At 43.0% G+C, this 12671-nt stretch overlaps 1 protein-coding gene across 1 annotated transcript in view; it reads right to left on the reverse strand.

Moving 5' to 3' along the window:
• Positions 1-12671, reverse strand: part of DENND2A (DENN domain containing 2A) — a gene marked incomplete at its 5' end in the record, with an annotated part of 104163 nt that overhangs the window by 40433 nt on the left and 51059 nt on the right. Inside the window, 4 exon segments of the mRNA XM_080665272.1 lie at positions 694-744; positions 1483-1576; positions 2928-3128; positions 11626-11747. Of these exon segments, the coding sequence (XP_080521398.1) occupies positions 694-744; positions 1483-1576; positions 2928-3128; positions 11626-11747 (468 nt within the window).

Genomic DNA, 12671 nt, shown 5'->3' on the forward strand with positions numbered 1-12671 from the left:
ATTTCCCTCATCTTTCCAATTGTGGGATGTGACAAAATCCAAACCATAGAGCTTTTGGAGCTGGGAGCTTTGTAAACATCCCGTGTGACTCAACCAAGAGAGACTTGACTAACCCAAGAACTCCCATCTGCCTTCACCATTCTGTGCAATGGAAACGAGCCCGCTTTATTCTAGGTGGGCTGTGTAGCAGCAGAATGTTAGAGGTGAATGAGGCGGGGCCACTGGGTGGACGGATCTCCATTGCCTTACAACACAGCACTGGGCTACAGCTTTCTTTGACTTCTACCTGGGGTCTGAGAAATTGCAGAAAACTCACTAAAGCCTGACCTAAATCAGCACATTTTGATCCACAGGGACTAATTATTTCAATGACTTCATATGACAGATGAGGAGCTAGAGGCCCTGAGATCTTATGTGAGTTCCTCCAGATCATAAAGACATTTGAACAGTAGGGCCAAAGCCCCAGGTATCCAGAGACTCAGGCCAGCGGTGTTGTACCTCACTGAGGTGTGAAACACACCTATGACATAACGGAAAGGCATGGGAATAGTGGGGCCCTGCAGGTGTAGCCACCCTGCATCTCTGGAGTGGAACAGGCCCATCCTAGTCATGCTGAGGACTGACCCCCCCCCCCCAACTCCCCAAGCATCCTGTGACCGCCCCCTGTCCTGGCATGGCAACTGCTCTTCTCACCTTTCAGCTTCTCCTCGGTGTCACTGTCAGACTCACTGTTCTCATCTGTCACTAGACCGAAAAAAAGGAAGAAAGTTGCAAATGTGAGTTTTTCTGATGTAGAAAACTTTTAAAAAAATATATTTTTATTGATTTCAGAAAGGAAGGGAAAGGAAGAGAGAGATAGAAACATCAGTGATGAGAGAGAATCATTGATCAGCTGCCTCCTGCACACCCCCTTCTGGGGGTTGAGCCTGCAACCCAGGCATGTGCCCTTGACCGGAATTGAACCCAGGATCCTTCAGTCTGCAGGCTGACACTCTATCCACTGAGCCAAACCGGCTAGGGCTGTAGGAAACTCTTTATATGTGATAGCACAAAGCCAAGATTTCTAGTTTACAAGGGCTGTTTTCCTTCTGCCTACTTAAATATAATGGACAAATTATGTCTTTGTACAAAATGTATTTCCAAATCAATTTGGCCCTAGATTAGATGGTACCTGTATCAAATTATACAGCAAAATATACTGGCCCCTTTTATGCATGCTAAGCAAGTAGGACTACTCCCACAGTGAGGTCAGAGCATGCTGCCCTGGGCTCACTGGATGGAAGGACAGGGAGAGAGGATCAGAGGACATGCCACCAAGCTGAGCTCCTGGCTGTTGGACTGTCCCGGGGACAAGGAAGACATTCACAAAGCACCAGCTTGTTCTCTTGGTGAGCCAACCCAAAGCAACAGGAATCCACTTCTAGGAAGAATCTGTTTTCAGATCCTCTGGGGGAGGAGGGGTGGTGGTGGGGATGCTCCTACCTTTTCCTGAGTTGCTCTCTGTTGACTGGGACAGCCTCTTCACTCGTTTCTTTCCCCTTCGGGCCTCATAAATGGCATTGATTCGCAACACCAGCTGCCAGACACCAAGAGAAGAAAGGCCAGTGTTGGCAGCCTCCTCCCCATGGGCAGCTGGGATCCCTTCACTGCCCATTCTCTTCCAGAATGATGGAGGGCCAGGGAAGGGGCAGGGAGGAGACATGTCCCACTGGCGTCTTTTCTGCCAGACAGGAATGTGGCTGTCAAGAACACTAAAGGAGGCTGCCACCCTCACTGATGTACGAGCGGTGTTGTCTAAATATGTTAACACATCCAGCTGAGATACCAGGGAGGATGATTTCATTGGTTAATGGTGTGATGGCTGCTCCCTTTCAATATTTTTCAATATTCCAGTATCACTGTGGTTTGGGAAAAAGCTTTTGCCCCCAAAACAAAACAAGAAAGGAAGAGAAAGCAAAAAAAAAAAAAAAAAAAAAGCTCCCAGAAGGGCCCCTTCTGTGGGAACCCTGCCAAAGCATGTCTGAATGGGAAGGGCACAGGGATCACGGGTGCTGAGTCCTCACCTCTGCACAGAGTGGTGCCATTCTATGATTCAAGTTTTTGTAAGATTTTGTGTAACGTGATGGTAAAACATGCTGATTTTTCTGTTTGATGAGGCCTGTCAAAAGGCTATTTGACCCAGTGCCTGTGTGCTGTTTAAATGGTGGCAATTCACTTTAATTTCAGGCAGTAAAGTAAGAGGAAATAAACTGGTGCAAATTAAACATGTGGATGAAAAATGGTTGCATACTAAACTGAAAAAGCTCAGGGGAGGCCTGCATGGAGGCCTTACAAACTCAGAGACTGAAAGTAACCACATCGGATACTCTGAACATAAAAATTCCTAACTAAAAGCAAGTCATGGCAACAGTCATGTCCTAGGCTTACAGGCCTTGAGAAAGGTCAGCCTTTACCTTAAGTAAGTTTGCCTATAGTCTTTTTGCATCTAAGATAACACACCCTTGGAACGTCACAGTAAATCCTCCTTTCTTGGATCCCACAGGGCATAACCATAGGCCAGAGCACCAGACCACCGGTGCTGTCTCTGCAGTGGGTACTGACACTGAGCATGGAGGAAGGAGCTCTGCTGTTTGAGGACATGAAAGAGGAAGATGTGGCCTTTTGAGGCTGGGCATTGGAACACTGTCTGAATCAGAAGAGTAGTGAAGGCTGGGAGGAGGATGGTGATGTGAAAGGCTACAGGGCCACAAGAATTATTATGACAAAGCCCAGACATCCCATCCTGCTGGCTTCTCGGTGTCCACCTGGCCTGTGATAAAGCAGGTAGAAGAGGGCCCAGGATTGTCCTCCGCTCAGACTCCGCTGCATCCTTCTTTTGCAGGAAGGGGGGGTGCATATCTGAACACAAAGTTTGCTGCAAGCCTTACCTTGGGTATCTTTCTCTTCTTCCTGCCATTTGGCAGGTCTCCAAGGTTAAAGAAAGTATCGTCGGGGCTGCTGGGAGTGGAAGGGGGGCTGATTCTGGAAGGGGACCCCATTCCATCCCGACTCAGCTTCCTAGTGTCCAGCAGTTTGAAGTTCCTCCTGTCTGAATTTTGCCGGAAAAAAGGAGGTTTGGACAATAACTGCTGTGAGGGGAAAGAAGAAAAGAAGGATAAGTAAATACAAAAGGGATGAACTGGGAGATCACTGGTGGTGCCAGAGACCATGAGGTTGAGAAGGGGAACCGGTCTAGGTTCCCAGGGTCAAATGAACTTGTCTATAAGTGCTCATTCACACTTATCATCCAATTATGGAAAATTGGTATGATAAATAACGCAGATCTAATTCTCTTTTTAAACAGGTGGGAACTTACTTGGTTTAATCACTTACTTAACAGATGAGGCTTTCTGACAACCCAAGACACACAGCGTACAAGGCGATACAACACCTAAACCTAGCTTTGACCCTGCCGCTAGCAAGCTGATTGCCTCTTAGATAAGGAATTTCACATCTCTCGGCCTCATTGTCTTATTTCTAAAAATGCGTTGCTTTAAGGTTAAAAGCCAACCAAAAAACTTGGGTAACTCACAGAGCTCATTTTTCTAATGCCTACTACAAATAAATGAGAAGATGAACAATTCAAAAGGAAAATGGGCAAAAGAATGGGAAGTTTATAGAAAAGAAAATACAATGATTCTTAGATATATGAAAGGTTCTTAGTGTCACTCATAAGAGAAAAGAAAATTAAAATGCCATTGTGGAATTATTTTTCACTCAAAGATTAGCAAAGATAAAAAAATTTGATAACTCTCTTGGGGTGACTGGAAATTGGTACAACTCTATGGAGGGCAATATAACAGTATCAACAAAATCACATATGGACATACCCTTCACCCAGCAATTCCACCTCTAGGAATCTGTCCTACTGATATGCTCATACTTGTACAAAGTTATATTGTACAAGGAAAGTTATAACTGTGCAAAGTCTATTGTATAATGTGCTATGATGTGTAAACATAAAATACTGGTAACAACCTAAATGTCTATCAATGGAGGCTGGTCAAAAAAATTATTGTAGACCCATACAATGGAATACAATGCAGGTGTAAAAACAGTAATGTACTGATATGGAAGGTTATCTCTGGTATATATTGTTAAGCATAAAAAGCACGGTGCAAAGTATAGACTGTCAGTATAGTATGCTGGGATTTGTATGTGTTTTACAGAGCTGTTGTGCTGGTATATGCACAGTTCTACAAAGAATCACAGCAACTAACAATGGTTTCTCTTGGGGAGAGAAATAGAGGGTCCAGGAAGAGGACTTTCATACTCCTTAAATTCTGAACCACATGAATGTATTAACTATTCACTAAAGTAAGAAATACTAATAAAATAACTACTTTGACTACATGTTCTCTAAAGGTACTTCCAAGACTCACATGTTATGAGACTATAAATACAGTTGCAAAGTCTCTTTTTTAAAATAATAAATTAGGTAAGACACCTAGCAAAGGGCCTAATAAACAACAGGCACTCAATATAAGTTCTTTCTTTTTCTTTTTCTTATGACACCGACTTTTTTCATACTTTAATGTGCAAACTGCATTTTTATTTAGTATACAGTTTATATTATTTTGGAATCCCAGTGTTTTTCTTATTAATTTGAATGAGCTGTCTATATAGATCAGATATTAACTATTTGTCAATTTTGCTGCAAGTGCATTTTTATTTATATTTTGGATATGTGGAATCTTTCACATAACATTTTTATATATGAAAATCTGTTTATCCTTTCCTTTGTGAGAGATTTAATCTTTACCTAGAACAAGCATGTCAAACTCAAAGGCTAACACAGGCCACGTAAACAAGGTTTAAGTTTATGTGGGCCACAAAAAAAAAGCTTCAATTTTCATAGAAACGTAGGTTTATTTCAATAGAGACATGCTGAAATAAATGAGTAATCGTTAACATAAAATAGAACATTTTAATAAAAATTAATATTTTTTCTTGAACATTAACTTACCAGACACTGAATAACTGCACAAATAAGCGTAATGCAAAAAAACCTATTTCTTTTTTTAAAATGTAATAAATCTTTATTGTTCAGATTATTACAATTGTTCCTCTTTTCTCCCCCCATAGCTCCCCTCCACACGGTTCCCATCCCACCCTCTGCCCTTACCTCCCCGCACTGTCTTCATCCATAGGTGTACGCTTTTCGTCCAGGCTCTTCCCACACCCCCCACACCCCTTTCCCCTCGGGGAATTGTCAGTCCACTCCCTTTCTATGCCCCTGATTCTATTATATTCACCAGTTTATTCTGTTCATCAGATTTTTTATTCACTTGATTTTTAGGTTCACTTGTTGATAGACATGTATTTGTTCTTCATAATTTTTAATTTACCTTTTTCTTCTTCTTCCTCTTCTTAAAGAATACCTTTCAGCATTTCATATAATACTGGTTTGGCAGTGATGAACTCCTTTAGCTTTTTGTTATCTGTGAAGCTCTTTATCTGACCTTCAATTCTGAATGATAGCTTTGCTGGGTAGAGTAATCTTGGTTGTAGGTTCTTGCTATTCATCACTTTGAATATTTCTTGCCACTCCCATCTGGCCTGCATAGTTTCTGCTGAGAAATCAGCTGACAATCGTATGGGTGCTCCCTTGTAGGTAATTAACTGTTTTTCTCTTGCTGCTTTTAATATTCTTTGTCTTTTGCTCTTGGTATTTTAATTATGATGTGTCTTGGTGTGGTCCTCTTTGGATTCCTTTTGTTTGGGGTTCTCTGCGCTTCCTGGACTTGTAAGTCTATTTCTTTCAGCAGGTGGGGGAAGTTTTCGGTCATTATTTCTTCAAATAGGTTTTCAGTATCTTGCTCTCTCTCTTCTTCTGGCACCCCCATAATTCGAATGTTGGTACACTTGAGGTTGTCCAAGAGGCTCCTTACACTATCTTCAAATTTTTGAATTCTTTTTTCTTTTTGCTTTTCTGGCTGAGTGTTTTTTGCTTCTTTGTATTTCAAATCTTTGACTTGATTCTTGCTATACTCTAGTCTGCTGTTAGGTCTCTGTATAATATTTTTTATTTCAGTCAGTGTATGCTTAATTTCTAGTTGGTCCTTTTTCATATCCTCGAGGGTCTCACTAAATTTATAGGCTTTTTCTAGGGAATTCTTGAAAACCCTTATAACCATGGTTTTGAACTCTATATCCAGTCATTTGCTTTCCTCCATTTCTTTCATTTGTGATCTGTTTCTTTGTCTCCACATTTTCGCTGCTTCCCTGAGTTGGTAGAGAAGCTTTGTGTGGTAGGTGTCCTATAGGGCCCAGTGGCTCAGCCTCCCAGTTACCTGAGGTGGACACTTTTGGTGCACCCCTTTGTGGACTGTGTGCTCAGCCTTGTTGTAGTTAAGTCTTGATTGTTGTTGGTATCACTGGGAGGAATTGATCTCCAGGCCAACTGGCTGTGAGGATCAGCTGTGTCTATGCCGGGAGAACTTCTGTGCTGGAGACACTCTTATGAGACAAGACTTGCAAAATTGCAAAAGCCTCTGTGCTCAGCTTGGATGGGGCTGAGTTTCAGGGCGGAGAAGACAACCTTTGTTTCCCATCAGCCCTGCCCTATGAGGCCCCTGGGTCTCAGTGTCCCCCGGTAATCGCTGTAAGCACCTCTGAGAGAAAGCCACCCTTGAGTTTCGCCCGCTGCCAGACAGTCCAGTTTCTCCCCGAATGAGTCAGGGTTCCCAGAAACTTGCCTGGAACTGGAGTTCAGCGCAGTTGGGAGCTTCCGTCTCCCTCCCACTTTAGAAAGCCAGCCGCACACTCAGCCCCCTGTGCATTTAGCAGTCAGTCCTCTCTGCACGCGCACGCGCGCGCCTCCAGACTTCTGCCTTCCGCAGCTCCCCTGAGTCTCATTGTGCTTTCTCTTTTCCTGACAGTCCAGATTCCCCCCGAATGAATCTGGTTTCCCAGCGTCTCGCCCGAGACTGGAGTTCAGTGCAATTGGGAGCTTCCGTCTCCCTCCCACTTTAGAAAGCCAGCCGCGCACTCAGCCGCCCTTGCACACAGCCGCCCATCCTCTCCGTGTGCGAGTCTCCGTACCTCAGCCTTTTGCAGCTCCTCTGAGTCTCAATGTGCTTTCCTCTTTTCTTCTAGTTGTAGAATTTCCACTCAGCCAGCTTTCCTGTGGTTCTGGATGGTGTCTGTTTTGTCTTTTAGTTGTAGTTTTGATATTGTTGTGTGAGGCAGCAGTTTAGGTGTTTACCTATGCCACCATCTTGGTTTCTTGTCAATAAACCTATTTCTCTTGTCCTAGCTAGTTTGGCTCAGTGGATTTAGAACATCGACCTGAGGTTTGAAGGATACCGGGTTCGATTCCGGGCAAGGGCACATGCACGGGTTGAGGGCTTGATCCCCAGTAGGGGGCGTGCAGGAGGTAGCCAATCAATGATTCCCTCTCATCATTGATGCTTCTATCTCTCCCTCTCCCTTCCTCTCTGAAATCAATAAAAAAATATTTTTAAAAAACACACACACAAAAAAAAGAAACCTATTTTTCTTGTTCTCCAAAAGCAAAATACTTCCTGTTGCACACACCAAACAAATCAGTACAAGACTAATGATGTGGCACTAGGCTGCTAAAATATTCGCTACTAGTATTAGTGGAGAGAAATGGTGCACCAGTGCATAAGGCACGAAAGGGAAATGAATGCAACACGATTATAGTAATCAGTCATCAGCGAACGTTGTAGTCGTTATTAATAATTATGTGTAATAGAATATTGTAAAAATTAAGTTATGAAATTTTTATTAAAACGTTTCTTACATACCGTTATATTGGCTGGATTGCAAAAATATTCATTGTGGGCCCCATGCTGCCAGTGGGCCACGGGTTTGACATGCTTGACCTAGAAAATCTATTATCTTTATATAGATTTAATAAATAATTCCATTTTTTCTATATGTTCTTACTTTATTTTGAACATAATTTATTCAGTAATCTATCAGTAATGAATTTATTGTATATTAGTCTAAATTGATTTTTTCCCAACCTAAGTTATCCCTATTTCATTAATAAATGAGCCTTTCTCTTAATATCATTTTATAAGCCCACATTTATCGTATCTTGAACTCCACAGAATAGGCTTATTTTATTCCATTCATTTCTCCACTCCTGTTTCATTTCAAATAGTGTGTAACAGTAACTTCAGGACCTTTTCTTTTTAAAGGCTACCAGGAATAAAGGCTCCTAGCCTTTCGAAGTGGCCTGCTGCAATGTTTTATCATGGGCCTACAGGCAGCATCAACTGCTGAGCACTGAAAGTTCTGAGTACAGCAAGAGGCCACCTGGTTTGCTCACTATGGGCATCTTAATAATGATGCAGCAGAAGAACAAGAAATAATAATGAGCCTTTAAAAAAAATCCTCACCTAAGGATATGTTTTCATTGGTTTTAGAGAGAGGAAGGGAGAGGGAGAGACAGAAACATCAATGTGAGAGAGAGAAGCATCAATTGGTTGCCTCCTGTATGCACCTCAAATGGGGACTGAACCCGCAATCTGGGTATGTGCCCTGCCTGGGTATCAAACCTGCGACCTTTCAGTGTACTGGATGATGTCCAAATCACTGAGCTACATTGGCTAGGGCAATAATGAGCCTTCTTAAAGTCCAAATTCCATGAGCAATGAAATCCAAGGAAATGGCCCCAATTCTTTCACCTCATTGGAATCTTATATCAAATTGTTGGCAAAAAGCAGGTATCTGTTTTCATTAGAGATTTAGATTGTATAGTGTTTGTTCAGAGAACATCTGACCTATGAAAAGGTATGAGAGGAAAACAGACAGAAAGGAATCAAAACTCGTCACACAATTTTCTAAAGGGTATAAAAGACCTGGTGGAGGCTGGGTGTGGTCACAATGCTGGAGGGAGGGGCCTTACTCCCCCAAAGCCTCAGATGTCCAGGGAGCTTTCATGAGGGAGTGGAATTTCAGTAACTTCTTAGCTGATAAAAAGAGGACTTGATGGGCTGTGGACAGAGCATTGTCAAGTACGCAGCACAATCTGAGAATAGACATAGAGGTGAGGAAGAGCAAACAGACCAGTACAATAGTGAAGACATCCAATCGTCTGTGGAAGGACTTGGAAAGTGGGGGTATAAAGCTTGGACTTTGCAAGGGTAAGCAAGTTTTTTCCTCCCCACCCCCTGAATATAAGCTTATTTTTAAAAGAATATATATTGAAGGCATTATTCTATTCATTTAGCAACTATAAATAGTACTTATGTTGCAGGCACTAGTCTAAATGGTTTATAACTATTAATTTGATTAATCTTTATAAATCCCCAAAGAGGAGTATACTACTATTATTCCTATTTTACCAATGAAAAAACTAACACATGAAGATGAGATCATTTGCCCAAAGTCTCACAGCTAACAAGAAGCCTAGGTAATTCTGAATGGAGGCAGTCAGGCTCTATCACCTTTGATCAGATGCTGCCTTTGATCAGATGCTGCCTCTCAGTAGCTACGACTGAGTGTTGGTGTAGGGGGCCTATGCAGGCAACCAGAAAATGCTAGTTAGTGATACATTTTCCCCTTAGGTGTCAATACATAAAAAAGAATATCTCATATTAGCCTATGTTTCCCTTATTATAAACATCAGTTCCTACCTTGTTCACTGTGCTGTTGGAGGTGTGGGATGGTGGGTCTCACAGAGCAGGAACTAGCATAGTGTGTGCAGGCATTAGCGTTGCCTCTGGCTGCACGTCTGCTCCTTTCTAGCACATTTGTCCAAATGACCCTTTCCTTTCTACTGGGACAATCTAATTAGGTGAAAATCCTAGTGTAGCGTAATGACATTACATTAAAATGATGAAATATTATTCAGGACCTTTCTGTAACTGGTAGAGGAGGTCGTCACTGAGGGAGGGACTGCTTCAGCAAGATCTAAGGGTCCACGTGTAGCCCAGATGTGGCATGAATATTTGAGGAGCTAAATGGAGGGAGTGGAGAAGTCTGCAGCTGTCCCCAGTATGGGGGCACAAACCAGACCAGTGTAGGACAGCAGAGAAGGGAGCGTGGACAGAGTCCTGCCAAAGACTTGCAATGGCCCCAAACAGCCTATAGGTATCGGTGGCTATCGGACTCGTACATTAGGAACTGTATTACTTTCTGCAGGAGAGCTGCCTCTGAACTTCCAAGTTCCCATCGACATGATGTCTACTTGCTGAGCTATTTTGGGGACAGAGGACCCAGGTTATTTTAGTCCAGCAGGAAGGGGAAGAAAAGAGCTGAACCTTTTTTTTTTTTTTTACTTTAGGGAGTAGTCACAACAGAGATTGTATATTTACTTTCTAGCCCTTTAGAGATAAAGTTTGCTGATCCTGGGCCAATTATATCACGGGGTAGTCAGTAGGCTCTCCTAGGAGGGGAGCTTTTGTATGTAGGAGCTATGTGAAATTAGGTAGTAATGATATCCAGGGATCAATTATGAAGAAAATTTAATGCCATGGGTAAGGAATATGAATTCAGTCCTATAGGCAATAGGTTGAAATAATCATGTACATAAATATAGTTATATTATCTATACATACATAATTCCAAAGGTTCAAAAGGATATATATATTTTTAAATATATTTTATTGATTTTTCACAGAGAGGAAGGGAGAGGGACAGAGAGTCAGAAACATCGATGAGAGAGAAACATTGATCAGCTGCTTCCCGCACACTCCCTACTGGGGATGTGCCCGCAACCAAGGTACATGCCCTTGACCGGAATCGAACCTGGGACTCTTCGGTCCCCAGGCTGACGCTCTATCCATTGAGCTACACCGGCCAGGGCAAAAGGATATTTTGTAAGAAATGTCAGTCTTCTACCCTGACTACCAGGTACTCAGACACTCAGACAACTCCACAGAGGTACCCACTTACTCATTCTTAAGTATCCTTATAGAGGTCATGTACATGCAAAAACATCTATGAGATTACATATATATACTAGAGGCCCAGTGCACGAAATTCATGCATTTGGGGGAGGGTCCCTCAGTCTGGCCTCTGTGCCCTCTTGCAGCCCAGGAGCCCTCGGGGGATGTCTGACTGACGGCTTAGTCGGACATCCTTAGCGCTGCCACGGAGGCAGAGAGGCTCCCACCACCACCTCTGCACTCACCAGCCATGAGCCTGGCTTCTGGCTGAGCAGTGCTTCCCCTACGTTGAGCATCTGCCCCCTAGTGGCCAGTGCACATCATAGCGACCGGTTGTTCTGCTGTTCATTTGATTGTATATTAGCCTTTTATTATATAGGATATATATTCTTTCATTAAAAACCCCCACAAATGGTTTCTTTCTATAGTTTAGAGTTTGTTTTATGACATTCTTCTTAAGGCTCTATGGATATACACTATCTTATTTGCCTAGTTGGGGAGGTTTCGGAAACCAGAAGAAGCTAAAATGATACTTTAGGAAGCTTTGTTGAACAGAAGGTTCCAGAATTAGAGGCAGTAAGACCAGGAAGGCAGCTAATGTACATCTCAGAGCCTGGCGGTGAGGGTGGCCTGGCATTCCAGTGGAATCCAGAGCTATAGGCTGCTCAAGACATGGTGCTGGGGACCCCTTGCCCCCCAACACTCCCTTGAGGGCTCATACCTTGGTGGATGTGTCAGAGATTGAAGAGGCGGAAGAACCAGGAAAATTCAAGACACATTTCTTTCCCAGGCAGCGACCATGTAAGTCAATGTCCTCATAAGGGTTTTCCTTTGTTGGCAGGTCTGTGGTCAAAGGCAATGGGTCAGGAACTGGGAACGTTGCGGAAGTTTTCCTTACCGGATCTACGTAGCATCCAGGCCTCTCCCTGTGGAGATGTCTGATGTCTTGCTATCTATTTGTTCTTCTCTTGGTAACAGACCCCGATTGTCATTGGGGTAACTCCCCATCTCCCGTTCTTAGATGTGTAAGATTAACTCCACTCCCATTTTAGGGCTTTAGCCAATCTGAGTTTCCAGAGTCCCTGTCAGGAAGGGCTCATACTCCAAGTCTAAGCCAATCACTGCATGGCATTCATGGGCTCTGAAGGTGAACAAGGGTCCTACACTGGTCTAGCTGGGGTGAGCTTCAGGATTTTTGCTGGGCCTTTCAGGATACAGACTCTCCCTCCAGGGAGCCAATGGCAGCCATCATGGGAAATTGGGAAACCTGCTGAGAATGGAGCTAACCTGAGAAATAAGAAATGAGGAAGAAACCAGTTCTGGTCACATGAGCCAACAAACTCTCTTTGTTGTTTCCAGTGGGTTTTCTGTTCCTTGTAAGGAGAGCTTCCCTGTCAGGTAAACTCACTGCTAAGGAAAATCCAGATTTCATTCCTGCTTTGGATTTGGGAAGCCTAATGGCAGGAACCCATCTCCAGCAGCTTGGACACAGCAATTCTGGAATTCATTACATGCATGTATGTGTATATCTGCCTTCCCTGTCCCTTACATGTGGTCACATGTGGGTCTCTTCCCCCACCCCGACTCCTATCCCCAAAATGCAGATGCTGGTCTGAGCTCACACCTCACTGAAACTGTGATCTTCCCCGAAGATAATTTAACTCACTGAATGTATTTATTTAAAAATTTTAATAAGATTATATAGGTTTCAAGTGTATAATTCTATGATATATCATCTGTATATTGCACTGTGTGCCCACCACCCAA

This window comes from Plecotus auritus, assembly GCF_963455305.1.
Source record: "Plecotus auritus genome assembly, chromosome: 4".
NCBI lineage: Eukaryota > Metazoa > Chordata > Mammalia > Chiroptera > Vespertilionidae > Plecotus > Plecotus auritus.